The sequence below is a fragment of the Somniosus microcephalus genome, chromosome 32 (genome assembly GCF_052327205.1).
Source record: "Somniosus microcephalus isolate GS21.2 chromosome 32, FLI_Smic_1.0, whole genome shotgun sequence".
Taxonomy (NCBI): Eukaryota; Metazoa; Chordata; class Chondrichthyes; order Squaliformes; family Somniosidae; genus Somniosus; species Somniosus microcephalus.
In genome coordinates this window covers 24,785,953-24,800,879 of record NC_141018.1, presented here as the reverse complement: position 1 = coordinate 24,800,879, position 14,927 = coordinate 24,785,953, and the positions used below count along the sequence as shown (strand labels likewise).

The window sequence follows — 14,927 nt, the reverse complement described above, 5'->3', positions numbered from 1 at the left end:
TGTTCTCCTTAGAGCAGAGAAGGCTAAGAGGAGATTTGATAGAGGTGTTTAAAATCATGAAGGGTTTAGATAGAGTAAATAAAGAGAAACTGTTTCCAATGGCAGAAGGGTCGATAACCAGAGGGCAACAGATTTAAGGTGATTGGCAAAAGAACCAGCGGCGACGTGAGGAAAACTTTTTTACGCAACGAGTGGTTAGGATTTGGAATGCGCTGCCTGATAGGGCGGTGGACACAGATTCAATGGTAGCCTTCAAAAGGGAATTGGATAAATACTTGAAGGAGAAAAAATTGCAGGGATATGGGGAAAGAGCGGGGGGGGAGCGAGACTGACTGGATTGCTCTTCGAAAGAGCCGGCGCAGACTCGATGGGCCGAATGGCCGCCTTCTGTGCTGTACTATTCTAAGATTCTAGGCCCCATAAGCAGGAACCAGCCTCCCTTTCCTTTGAGAGGAGGGGAGCCATTTATTTTTCATTCTAAATTGTATCAGAATGGATCAGTGGGAGTTATCTCCAGACTCACTGTTGTGAAAGACATCTTGCTGTGTGATCTTCCAGATGCATTGAAGAGAAACTGTCCTATTTATTTTCTCAGTGCAGCACCTGCCTTAAGCACCTGAGTATGAAATTTCTCTATTAACAAAATAGAAAATTGTACACCGGCCATTCAAATATTAATTAAAAAATTCTATTAATTTCGAAATTTCCCCAAAACCTTAAGCAATGTAAAAATCCATCTTATCTGTTTAAAATAGATTATTTTCCCTCCCACAGAGTGCTTGGGTAAGGGTGGCCAGTTGCTCTATAGCTTTTCAATTGCATCCGTGCAGATCATTCACAGGCTTTGTGGTGAATTCTACCAGCACAGGCTCAGACAAGCTCTCTTTCTCTCTTGTCTCCTTCAGCTCTGCTTATACGTCCGAAGCCACGGACTACGACATCCGGGTCCTGCTGAGGTTTCCCCAGAGGGTGAAGAACCAAGGGGTGGCCGATTTCCTCCCGAACAGACCGCGACACACTTGGGAGTGGCACAGCTGCCACCAGTAAGTCCGCCGGCATGACATTGCGCGCGTAGGTGTCGCGCGTTGGAAAACCCTTTGGCAAAGGGGCAAATTAGAATCCTCATTTGTACAAAAAACCTGCGTAAGCACTATTGGCCCAGGGATTCAATTAAGATCAAATTACGCCTACATGGCAGTAATTATTTCTGTATAATGGAACTGACTTGAGAACGTTGTTGGAAAGATTACAGCTCATTTAAAATGTCAAGTGAAAAGGTTAAGACAGTGACTGTAAAATCGAATAAATAATGGCAATTGATGCATCACTCATCGTTAAATTGCAGTCATTAATATTTATTGAGGATTTTTTTTCTGATCGTGTTTGTTTCAGATTCATCTTCTATTAGTTTCCATTTCATGTTCCGTTTAAACACAGTGTTTACCTGTTGCACCCGAGCTGCCGGTAGTCACGACAACGGGCCTGAATTTGCGGGTGGATGCCTACGAAACCGCACGAAAAGTGCGAACCTACCCGATGACCCCGGAGGTTCAGACACTCGTGCTCCTGGGCCTCTACCCGCGCGCCTGCGTGAAAGGCCCACGTAATCCAGGGGCGCGTGCGGTTCGCGAGCGTCCCTGGGATCACGTGGGCCGGCCCAACCAACCAACCAAAAAGTGGGATCCCCATTGTACCTCTGCGGGGATTCCATTTACGTACGGAATGCCCATAAACAAGAATGGGAATCACCTAAAAATCACAGTTACACACCAGTTAAATAAAAAAATAAATCATCACGTGTTCAAAATTAATTAATTTAAATAAACATTTAAAACCAAAATTTAATTTTTTGAAAAATAAATGTAAACATTTTGGGGGAGAAATTCAGTTTGGTTGCGCCACCCGTTAGCGCCTTAAGAGGGCGCTAAGCGGGTCGCAAGCCAACTCGCGCCCGGGCGCAGCACTGCCCACGCCTCCCGCTAAATTCCGTGGGACGTTAGTGGTGGCGCTAACCGTTAGCGCTACGCCGCTGCCGATGACGTCATTGGTGTGCGCAGCGCCCCGCTGACGCCCCACCCGTGATATTTGGCAGCGCCCCCCCTGATATACCGCCGGACGCTATGTCCGACCGGTTCAGGGGGGGGCCTACCTGCGGCCGGGGAGGCGCAAATTAAAGGCGAGGTGCGGGGCGGCCATTTTTGTTGTTGGCCGCCTGCCAGCACCTGCCTGCGCTCCCGTCCACGGCCCCCTGAACCCCCCCACCGCGGAGTGCCAGCTGCGCTCCAGGAGCCCGGCACTTCTCTTCGGTGCCGGGCTCTTTTGCCGGCACTCCCGATCCTCAGGGGCCCAGCTGGGCCCCAGATCGGCTGCACAAGGCCCCTCCCCTTTAAGAAGGGGAGGACGGCCTGCAATACCGCAGCGCGACGTGCCGCAGCGTGTGGCACTGCAGCATGTTGTGCCACGATATTCACTCGCAGCGCCCCAAGAGGGATGCGGGGCGCCTCCAGTAGCGCCGCGCTTCCCTTTGGGGCGCAACAACTCAATTTCCGGTGGGCGAGCGCGAATGTTTCCGGGGCGCTACTTTTAGCGCCCTGGCGAGGCTGGCGCCCCAAACGGGGCTATAGTCAATTTCTCCCCCTTTAAAGGGGACCAAAAATAACCTAAACTAATTTTAAAAGGATTTATTATTGAAATGTTTTAAAATTATTTAAACATATTTATTTAAATTCTTACGCTGTTAAAAGAAGGCCCTACGCCTGTTTTTACCGGGCGTAGGAGTTTCGCGGGCATTCGCTGGGCGGTAGTCGGGCAAATAGCCCAAGTCTCCGCCAGCGAATGTCCGTTTCCCGGGGATGCGGAGGACGATCTGTCGAGCAGAAACTTGACCGATCGCACGCAGGGACCCGGAACTTGCGGGGCACTTACGGCCGCGTACGCAGTCGTAGGCCGCGGAAAACCCGGGGCCATCATGCTTGGAATTGCATCTAGTGGGTTTGTGTAAGTACTGAATCCACGCGCACATTTGGGGTAGAGTTTGACTTAATTTACATGCGGTTTTCTGCTCCCACGACTAATGTCCTCACTAGACCGACCAAGCCCGCACTGGGACCTGTCAATATCGATACAAGTGGACAGGCTGAGGAAATTTAAGTGCTATTAACACTTTACAGGGTTGGTCTTGACCTTGTGTGATAGTGTCAAATGGGTGATAGCAAATCGGCAGCCTGTTTTGACATCTCTTGGCCGACTTTTATTTCCATTGAAGTCAGTGCCTAGTCAATATTAAGGCCCACATTTTTCCTCTTGTGAACAAACAATCTGTAATTGGGAAAAATTGGGTTGCTTTGCGAAATTCAGCAGGAGGTTAGCGGCAGCATTAACCGGTAGCGCCCCGCGGCGCATAGCCGCCGGCGATGACATCACCGCCGTGCGCAGCGCCCCGCTCGCGCCCTGGCCGCGATCTTTGAGAGCGCCCCCTGACTTACCGCAGGACGCTCTGTCCGACGGTGTCAGGGGGGCCTACCTGCGGCCGGTTAAAGGCGAGGTGCCGGGCGGCCATTTTTGTTGCTGGCCGCCTGCCAGCACCTGCCTGCGCTCTCGTCCCTGGCCTCCTGAACGGGCCCACCCCCCCCCCGCGGAGTGCCGGCTGCGCTCCAAGAGCCCGGCACTTCTCTTGAGTGCCGGGCTCTTTTGCCAGCACTCCCGATCCCCGGGGGCCCAGCTGGGACCCGGGTCGCACTGCACAAGGTCCCTCCCCTTTATGAAGGGGAGGAAGGCCTGTAATACCACGCCACGATATTGATTCGCAGTGCCTAAGAGGGATGCAGGGCGCTTCCAGTAGCGCCCCGCTTTGCTCTTGGGGCGCAACCACTCAATTTCCGGCGCGGGGGGCGCTAATTGGGGCGCTACTCAATTTTTAGCCCTTTTTCTCTTGCACTGTGTGCAGAGAGCATAAATTCTGGAATAGTTGTAGCAGGATCACAGAAACTGTTAGTAAGAGACTGTACTTGGCACGAGAGGCAGCTTGAGCGGAACCATCTAAACCTCAATGTTAGTAAAATGAATTAAACCTCCACTGTGCTGCTTCGTAAATCTTTTATTGATGAAGAACAGTCAAACTTTGCAACAAAACTGGGACCAACTCTCCTGAAGCCGCAGTGGTTGCCAACGTTTTTGGAGTATTGACTAGCCTCGGGCCTGAAGGCGCCAAAAAACCCCAAAAGGGTGTAACCAGCATTTCCACTAAGCTGCACGGCCACGCGGCGGTCTGGAGTGACCGCGCATACACGGAAACTTGAATGGGCCGCGCAGTCACTTAAAGGGACCGCGCATTCAAAAAAAAAAGAATTAGAAAGAAAAGAAAGACTTGCATTTCTGTAGCGCCTTTCACGACCAACGGACGTCTCAAATCGCTTTACAGCCAATGAAGTGCTTTTTGAAGTGGAGTCACCGTTGTAATGTAGGAAACGCAGCAGCCAATTTGCGCACAGCAAGCTCCCACAAACAGCAATGTGGTAATGACCAGATAGTCTGTTTTTGTTATGTTGATTGAGGGATAAATATTGGCCGGGACACCGGGGAGAACTTCCCCGCTCTTCTTCGAAATAGTGCCGTGGGATATTTTATGTCCACCTGAGAGAGCAGACGGGGGCCTGGGTTTAACGCCTCATCCAAAAGACGGCACCTCTGACAGTGCAGCACTCCCTCAGCACTCCACTGGGAATGTCAGCCTAGATTTTTGCGCTCAAGGCCCTGCAGTGGGAGACGTGAACCCACAACCTTTCTGACTCAGAGGCGAGGGTGCTACCCACTGAACCACGGCTGACGGAACGTTGGGTGTAACTGTCCAGTCAGATTCATTTCAGCAAAAATGCTCAATGAAGGAACTGCTTTTGGCAGCTGCTCTCACCTGTGGAAATTTCATCTTTAGTACAAATTTATTATTAATTTTGAAACGCCGCACACTTTTAGGCTAAAACGAATGCAAAATGACATACAGTAGAGTCTACAGTATCCTGTACAGGTCAGATACGGCTTTTCATGTTTAGATAATTTGATGTGTTTTCGTCTGATGCCTGGATAAAACAGCAAACCTTAGTCTCCCTTTTATAAGTATTTGAATAGCACAGCACTAAACTATCCAACGAGCAGACGACTAAAATCAGAGAAATCTTATCGCCCTGTCACAAGATTGACGGTGACACGCTTATCAGTCGACATTAATTTTTTAATCTGGTGCTGGTTATTTAAACATTTACAAAACAAAATCACTCTGCGCTAGCGCTCTGTTTGCTTCAATATTCTGCAGTATAGTGCTAAATTGCACTTACATTATACGGCATTCTGTACTTCCTGTTGTGCAATCTTAGCTTTTTTAAAAATTCGTTTATGGGATGTGAGCGTCGTTGGCAAGGCCGGCATTTATTGCCCATCCCTAATTGCCCCTTGAGAAGGTGGTGGTGAGCTGCCTTCTTGAACCACTGCAGTCCCTGTGGTGAAGGTGCTCCCACAGTGCTGTTAGGGAGAGAGTTCCAGGATTTTGACCCAGCGACGATGAAGGATCGGCGATATATTTCTAAGTCAGGATGGTGTGTGTCGCTTGAAGGGGAACTTGGAGGTGGTGGTGTTCCCATGTGCCTGCTGCCCTTGTCCTTCTAGGTGGAAGAGGTCGCGGGTTTGGGAGGTGCTACCAAGGAAGCCTTGGCGAGTTGCTGCAGTGCATCTTGTAGATGGTACACACTGCAGCCAACGTGCGCCGGTGGTGGAGGGAGTGGATGTTTAAGGTGGTGGATGGGGTGCCAATCTAGCTGCACCAAAGAAACTGATAACTCTTCCTTCCTTTTCATTTTCTAGGAATTGGGGTGTTGAACGAGCCACCTGTAAACCTAAAATGAGGGTGGGGGTTGAGATTTGTCAGGGGCGGTATTGACTGCCTGTTACGCACCCTGCCTGATATTCTGTTCTGTCATAGCATCATAGCAATTTACGTCACAGAAGGAGGCCATTCGGCCCATCGTGTCTGTGCCGGCCAAAAAAGAGCTATCCAGCCTAATCCCACTTTCCAGTTCTTGGTCCATAGCCCTGCAGGTTACAGTACTTCAAGCGCATATCCAAGTACTTTTTAAATGCAATGAGGGTTTCTGCCTCTACCACCCTTTCAGGCAGTGAGTTCCAGACCCCTACTGCCCTCTGGGTGAAAAGAGTTCTTCTCAAATCCCCTCTAATCCTCTACTAATTACTTTAAATCTATGCCCCCTGGTTATTGACTTCTCTGCTAAGGGGAATAGGTCCTTCCCATCCACTCTATCTAGGCCCCTCATAATTTTATACACCTCAATCAAGTCTCCCCTCAGCCTTCTCTGTTCCAAAGAAAACAACCCCAGCCTATCCAATCTTTCCTCATAGCTAAAATTCTCCATTCTCCTCCGTACACTCTGTTGTGCAATCACATCTTTCCAGTAATGTGGTGACCAGAACTGTACACAGTATTCTAGTTGTGGCCTAACTAGTGTTTTATACAGTTCAAGCATAACCTCTCTGCTCTTATATTCTGTGCCTCGGCTAATAAAGGAAAGTATGCCTTCTTAACCACCTTATCTACCTGTCCTGCTACCTTCAGGGATCTATGGACATGCACTCCAAGGTCCCTCTGTTCCTCTAGACTCCTCAGTATCCTACCATTTATTGTGTATTCCCTTGTCCTGTTAGCCCTCAACAACAACAACTTCTATTTATATAGCACCTTTAACGTAGTAAAACATCCCAAGGCACTTCACAGGAGTATTAAAAGACAAAACATTTGACACTGAGCCACATAAGGAGAAATTAGGGCAGGTGACCAAAAGCTTGGTCAAAAGAGGTAGGTTTTAAGGAGCGTCTTAAAGGAGGAGAGAGAGGTAGCGAGGCGGAGAGGTTTAGGCAGGAAATTCCAGAGCTTAGGGCCTGGGCAACAGAAAACAGAAGGCTCGGCCACCAATGGTGGAGCAATCAGATATCTCGGGGGGTTGTGGGGCTGGAGGAGATTACAGAGATAGGGAGGGGGTGAGGCTATGGAGGGATTTGAAAACAAGGATGAGAATTTTGAAATCGAGGCGTTATCTCAGTGCATTATCTCACTCTTCTCCAGATTGAATTCCATTTGCCACTTTTCTGCCCACCTGACCAGTCCATTGATATCTTCCTGCAGTCTGCAGCTTTCTTCCTCACTATCGACCAAACGGCCAATGTTTGTATCATCTGCAAACCTCTTAATCATGCCCCCTACATTGAAGTCTAAATCATTGATGTATACCTCAAAAAGCAAGGGACTGAGGACCTAGGAGAACAATTCTAAATTTTCCAACCTCTCCTTATAGGTGAAGACGCTCCTCCTCTGTACCCTTTCTAAGGCCTTTACATCTTTCCTGAAGTGTGTTGTCCACAGTGCTCTAGCTAAGACCTAACCAGTGATTTATCCCTTCTATTTTCATTTTAAACTTAAATGTTTTACTTAATCGTTCCCTCTGCCCTTTTGAATCGCATCAACTATGCTGGAAGTAGGGCCTATATGGAAAATTGGCCTCTGCCTGCCCTCCTAAGACCAATTTTTCAACCAACTCAGTGCCAGAATACTAAAGTTTGACATGATTACATCATGGGTACATCCAGGCCAACCTTGGCCGTGCCTATAAATTGTCAAAGCTGGACAGGCCACATTGTCCATTATGCCGGCAGCTCAATTGCATCCAGATGCATGTAACTGATCTGGGATGCTGCGAGTGTTGAGTGGGATTTGGTCCGACCTGTTTTATCTTAACCTTGCTAAGTTCACCTCCCTGGAGTTTAGAAGAATGAGAGGGGATCTCATCGAAACTTATAAAATTCTGACAGGTCTGGACAAACTAGATGCAGGTAGAATGTTCCCGATGGTCGGAGAGTCCAGAACCAGGGGTCATAGTCTAAGGATAAGGGGTAAGCCATTTAGGACAGAGATGAGGAAGAATTTCTTCACCCAGAGAGTGGTGAACCTGTGGAATTCTCTACCACAGAAGGCAGTTGAGGCCAAGTCTTTAAATATATTCAAGAAGGAGTTAGATATATTTCTTAGAGCTAAAGGTATCAAGGGATATGGGGAGAAGGCAGGTACGGGGTACTGAGTTTGGATGATCAGCCATGATCTCATCGAATGGCAGAGCAGGCTCGAGGGGCCGAATGGCCTATTCCTGCTCCTATCTTCTATGTTTCTATGTTGAAAGATCCTGTGGCTTTAAGAGTGGGTGCAGCCCGTAAAGCGTTTCCCGCCTCGCCCTTTCCCTTAAATCAGAGGAGCATAATTGGGTTAGAACAATATCCGTTCACTCCTGGGATCAGGATTCAAATGAAACACAGACTAATAAACCTTGTCTCTCTTGAATACTGCAAGAGACTGATGGGAAATGAGTTTGGGCAGTTTTAGCTCTGGTTCTGATTGGCAGTGGTCCATGGAACAAACCTCCTCCATATGTATCACTAAATGTGGCTATTTCTAGATAAAGCTGTGCTGTTCTCTTGTTTTTCAAGTGGTCCTCCACTATTATTTCACTTTAATCCTAGTCACATTTGTGACCGGTACTAATGCATCTTTCTTTATGGATTATCCAATGGGTTACCCTATATTTACCCGTCCAGTTTATGAGCTAATTGTCAGTAATTACCAGCAAGTTCTCACTGACGTTACCTCCTGGGTTTTTTTGTGTGTGGTGTTCTAAGAAATAATGTCCGTCAGCCCTTAATCACATTAATGAGCTTTTTCCTCTTGGCTGGAGATTTGCCGATCATCCATAATCATACAACAGCAAGCTTGCAAACTATGTGAAGCATTCCTAACAAACAAGTCGAAAGTTCATGACTACAAAGGCATGACTGTGTACCAGTGTGGATAAATGATCTTCAAGTTTGTGCAAATCCACCGCAATACTTTGCCCTTCTGCAGAAATGTCACGACGACAACAAGAATCAGGAATTCCTGTAACTAAATTGTTGGCCGTTTGAAAAGGAGAGAATGGAAGTCGGGACGGCAGCATAATTATGCGAACATCAGAATGGGGAAACGAGAGCCTGTATTTATTGTATCGAATGCCAGAAATAGCGAGCGTTTTCAGATCTCCACTCTGTGGGCTGTTATTTTAACTCACAGCTGCACTTCCATTCAAGTAAGATGGTTGTTGTGGTTGAAGGTCAATCATCACAGCCCCAGGACATTGCTGCAGCAGTTCTTCAGGGCAGTGGCCTGGTCCCAACCATCTTCAGCTGCTTCATCAATGACCTTCCCTCCAACATAAGGTCAGAAATGGGGATGTTCGCTGATGACTGCACAGTATTCAACGCCATTCACAACTCAGATAATGAAGCAGTCCATGCCCGCATGCAACAAGACCTGGACGACGTTCAGGCTTGGGCTGATAAGTGGCAGGTTACATTTGCGCCACAGAAGCGCCAGGCAATGACTATCTCCAACAAGTGAGAGCCTAACCACCTCCCTTTGATATTCAACGGCATTACCATCACCGAATCCCCCACCATCAACATTCTGGGGGTCACCATTGACCAGAAACTTTACTGGACCAGCCACATACTTTGGCAACAAGAGCAGGTCAGACGCTGGGTATTCTATGGCGAGTGTCTCACCTCCTGACTCCCCAAAGCCTTTCCACCATCTACAAGTCACAAGTCAGGAGTGTGATGGAATACTCTCCACTTGCCTGGATGAGTGTAGCTCCAACAACACTCAAGAAGCTCGACACCATCCAGGACAAAGCAGCCCGCTTGATTAGCGCCCCATCCACCACCTTAAACATTCACTCCCTCCACCACCGGCGTACCGTAGCTGCTGTGTTTACCATCTACAAAATGCACTACAGCAACTTGCCAAGGCTTCTTCGGCAGCACCTCCCAAACCCGCGACCTCTTCCACCTCGAAGGACAAGGGCAGATGGTGCATGGGAACACCACCGCCTCCAAGTTCCCCTCCAAGTCACACACCAGCCTGACTTAGAAGTATATCGCCGATCCTTCATCGTCACTGGATCAAAATCCTGGAACTCCCTCCCTAATAGCACTGTGGGAGTACCTTCACCACACGGACTGCAGCGGTTCAAGAAGGCGGCTCACCACCACCTTCTCAAGGGCAACTAGGGATGGGCAATAAATGCTGGCCTTGCCAGCAACGCCCTGATCCCATAAACAAATTTTTAAAAAGTGAATGCAGAGTAATATTGGGCGGGGTGTAAAACTGATGGTCCAATCGATCCCGTGGATGTTCGGTTAAAATCACCCCCTTTGTTACAGTTTGATTAAACGATCTAGAGGGGAGGTAAGAAGGAATGTCTTCACTCCGAGAGCTGTCGGGATCTGGAACGCTCGACCCGAAAAGGTGGTGGAAGCTGATTCCATAAATAATTTTTAAAAGGGCGTTGGACGGGTTCTCGCGGATGAGGAGCTCACAGGGTTACGGACAAAAAGCGGCGATGTAGGACTAAGCAGGACTGATCTTACAAAGGGCCAGCACAGGCACAATGGGCCGAATGGCCTCCTCTGTCTGTGATTCTAAATCCTTGGGTCGTTGCCTGTATAGAGTCATGGGGTCGATTTTATCTCAGGTGCGGGGAATTGGCGGGTTCCCTGAATTTAGTGATTCCCACACGATTGATGCAATTTTAACTCAATTGGCCAATTGATTTCCAGCGTGTGGGAAGCCTTGGCAATTGAGTATTTCCAGTCAGAAAGTCGCAGAATATGACGTCATCATTGCTGCTACTTTTAAGGTCCACAGCAAGCCTTGCTTCCTCTGTAGGCTCCCAAACTTCACCATTAAGATGGCACAGGAGCCTGCAGGAGCAACGGCCAGCGGGAGGGCCAGATCTGCCCCCAAATTTGATGAGGCTTCACTGCAGGCATTACTGGATGGTGCTAGGGCCCACAGGGAGGTCCTGTTCCCTTCTTCAGGGAGGAAGAGGCCTCCCAGCCCGACCAAGGCTGTGTGGCTACAGGTGGCAGGTCAAGTCAACTGCTTGGGGCTCACACGAAGAACGTGGTTGCAGTGCAGGAAAAGATTCCATGACCACCTTCGCACTGGAAAAGTAAGTACTGTATGGTGTTTCCATCACCCTCAATCTGATCCCCATTGCCTTTCCTCACCAGCACTCAGCTTTAGCAATCTCTTCCTGCACATCCCACTAGACACTCACATCCATGCACCCTTACCCATTCCCTCTCTCTATGCTCACATTCACAGAACTATGCCACCATGCAGCCCTCACACTCCCTCTCACTCTGATGCTTTGAACACAACTGACAACACACAGGGAGGGCCCTTGGTATTGCAACCTCACTCCATCATTGTCTCCTTCTAAGTATCTATGCTATGCAATCTCTGCACTCACTCCTTCATTCTCACTCAACCTCCACTTGTCTCCATCATTGCAGGAAAAGAGAGCTCACAACAGGAGAGAGCGAGCCAGGACAAGAGGAGGGCCGCCCTCATTAGCCCAGCTCACCCCCTGGGAGGAAGGCGGCCTGGAGATTGCCGGGGCTGACCTAGATGTGGACGTTGGGGAAGGACAGGCAGGAGCATCCCCGCAAGCTGGTGACAGAATAGTTTCCCCTCTCATTGGCATTGCATGAGTCGCTGATAATGATTCTGAAGCTACATCATATGGACTTATGATCATCTGCAAAATGCAATGTGCATGTAACCTTGGCATCACATCTCTAACTTTTTCCTTGACTCCCCCACAGGACCATCGAGAGCCCCCGTCCCCACTGTGCAGGAGGAAGAGCCTGAGCAGCCGGACTCCTCAGAAGAATCTGCAACCTCTGAGGGCGCAGCGTCAGCAGAAATAAGCGCACCCAGCACCAGCGCAGACACTCACACCTCGGTGGGACCTCCGGGACATAGAGTAGTGTTGTCACCAGGTGTATCACAGCTCACAAGTGAGCCTCAGCAGATTGTGGAGACAGGGACAGCAGTGGAGAGTCCTCGTCGGAGGGCGCAGGACTCTGCCAGCTCGGCTCAACTGCATGTCGACCCTCTGCCTCTGGGTCCATCCGTAAGATCAGAGGTGATGGAACTCCAGGCACAGATGCAGGAGTCTCTGGCAGGTTTTGTCTCTAGGGTCGCTGCGAGTGTGGAGTGAATGGAGGAGTCCATAGCGAACATGAGCAGAGCCTTTTATGGAGTCATTGGCACATGAACGCATCAACACGGAAAGGATGGCTACCTATGTGGAAATGATTGCTGCCTCCATGGTAAGGCTGGCTACGGTAGAGGAGAGGAGGGCTACAGCCATGGGGGAGGTTAGTCGCCAGGGTATGGAAAACATGGTGAGTGTTCAGAATAGAATGACATCTCTTGAGGAGCGATGGGCATCTATTGAACAGAGAAACCAGACCTTCATGGAAGTCCTTTTGAGTAGGACTGCCATTGTAGATACGGGTCCCCATGGCCCCCCTGATGTGCAGCAAGCTGCTCTCACGCCACTGAGGGGGACCTGACCCATGAGAGGGAGGTTGGTGGCAAACCTCAAGGAAGTGGGGGCTCCTCTCCAAGCGCTCACACTTCCATGCCACTGCAGAGCCCTCGGTCAGAGCCCCGCCGAAGTACACACCCAACGGAGATAGAGGTCTCAACCCCTGCACAGCCGCAGGAGCAGCAGACTGCTGGCGAGCCCTCACAGGCTCGCCATCCCAGAGGATGCCCGCCAAAGGTGTCGAGACCGGAGCAGCAGGAAAGTGAGCAAGGGGTCTCCACATCTGCTGAAGCCACAGGGGAACCACTACGTAGGAGCACGCGTAAGAGGAAAATAAAGCACAAATAGTCACAAGGGTAGTCACTTGGGTGAAATGCTGTGTATTTTGTGAAAATGCCATCAGTTGTGTGTTTTTCATAAAAATTCTGATGGCAACTTCTGCAGTTGTGGCATGTGTCATTTTGCGAATGGGGCTGGAGGTCCTCTAATGCCAAGAGGGGAAGGAAAAAAAGGCCTCCCATGCGAGGAAGCGCTGAGTGAGGGTGGCGAGAGGGGTCTCGCAAGAGGTCACACTGGAGAAGTGTGTGAGGCTCCAACCAGGTGTGGTTAGGCCTGGTAAAAGTTGCCGCAGACCTGAGACAACAAAGTCCTGCCACCTGCAAATGATGACTGATCAAATATCCTCTTTAATGTTGGACCTGCAGCTGATAGTCAGCAAGCCAATAGTGTTCATGCCAGGTTTCACAGGCGTGATCCCCACCAGGCGCGTTTTACGTGGGAAAAGGGTTAAACGGGCAAGGGCCAGTTAAAATGGGATTATAAAGGCCAATCAGTGCTGTTTAAGGGCCCTAAAGACCAGTCCCGCCTGTTGCAGGCGGGACTGATTCGGGTCAATCAGACACACCTTGGTTAAAATGGCGTGGAGGCGGGAACCAGGCGGGGGGGGTCCCGACCCCCAGGTTTTGCGATTTTAACCCCCCACACGCCTAAAAGCCCACCTGTCGGCTGCGTTAAAATCGAGCCCATAGAGTCATAGTTATACAGCACAGAAAGAGGCCCTTCGGCCCATCGTGTCCGCGCCGGCCATCAAGCCCTGTCTATTCTAATCCCATTTTCCAGCACTTGGCCCGTAGCCTTGTATGCCATGGCATTTCAAGTGCTCATCTAAAATGCTTCTTGAATGTTGTGAGGGTTCCTGCCTCTACCACCCTTTCAGGCAGTGAGTTCCAGATTCCAACCATCCTCTGGGTGAAAAAGATTTTCCTCAAATCCCCTCTAAACCTCCTGCCCCTTACCTTGAAACTATGCCCCCTGGTTATTGACCCCTCTACTAAGGGGAAAAGTTCCTTTCTATCTACCCTCTCTATGCCCCTCATAATTTTGTACACCTCAATCAGGTCCCCCCTCAGCCTTCTCTGCTCTAAGGAAAACAACCCCAGCCTGTCCAGTCTCTCTTCATAGCTGAAGCGCTGCAGCCCAGGTAACATCCTGGTGAATCTCCTCTGCAACCTCTCCATATTTTATGAGATTTGTTCCTGATTGTTGCAAGAAGCTTAAAAAAAAAGTAACTCATTTATTGAGCTTACCTTGACTGACACCCATGTAACTGTTGAGTCAGGACAAAAAGTTTCCTAAGCTCTTGAACTCGACAGAGCTGGCTCACGTGACTATCATCTGGGGCTGAGCGGTGGAATCTCCAGAGACTGCGCGCTCTCCGCAAGTGCCAGGGACTTTCGATTTAAGACTGACTTGTTCAGCTCTCCCTCGCTAAAGATCTGCGGGTCACATACATTTGTCTTGTACACTGTCAGCTTCAGAGACAGACCTAAGTGGCTCCTAGAAGTTACATGGTTGTCGTGAGGCAGGAAATCGTTTAGAAGGCATCAGGAAATCACTGCACATAAAGAGGGAAAACCGAGGGATCTCAGCAGCAGTAATGAAAGAGCCACTGCAGAAAAGATGGACAGGATTGTGTCGACTGTTTGAGCATGTTGACTTTTTTGTATTTGGGAACTGGATATGAATCCTGTCAACTGAATAGAGACAAAATGCTTCTGCCCTTGCAAGAGGGTGGTACAATATGTTATTACTTTATCACTGGAATCTGGTGTTGAATTTAGATATAAACCTACGGCACAGAAGGAGGCCATTCGGCCTGTCGTGCCTGTGCTGGCTCTTTGAAAGAGCAGTCGTGCTTAGTCCCACCGCCCCCCCGCTCTTTGTCCTGTAACCCTGTGAGTTGCTCATCCTCCAGAACCCGTCCAACTCCCTTTGAAAATTATTGATGGAATCAGCTTCCACCACCTTTCCAGGTCGAGCGTTCCCGATCCCGACAACTCTCTGAGCGAAAAAAATTCTCCTCATCTCCCCTCTCGATCTTTATCCAATGATTTTGAATCTATGACCTTTAGTTATTTACCCACTCACCAGAGGGAATATTTT

The 14,927-nt window shown here is 49.3% G+C and overlaps 1 protein-coding gene across 1 annotated transcript in view; it reads left to right on the top strand.

Annotated features, from left to right (window-relative positions):
- Positions 1–14,927, top strand: part of loxl1 (lysyl oxidase-like 1) — a 119,348-nt gene that overhangs the window by 50,382 nt on the left and 54,039 nt on the right. Inside the window, exon 3 of the mRNA XM_085972228.1 lies at positions 906–1,043. Within this exon, the coding sequence (XP_085828354.1) occupies positions 906–1,043 (138 nt within the window). The remainder of the gene's footprint in view (positions 1–905; positions 1,044–14,927) is intronic.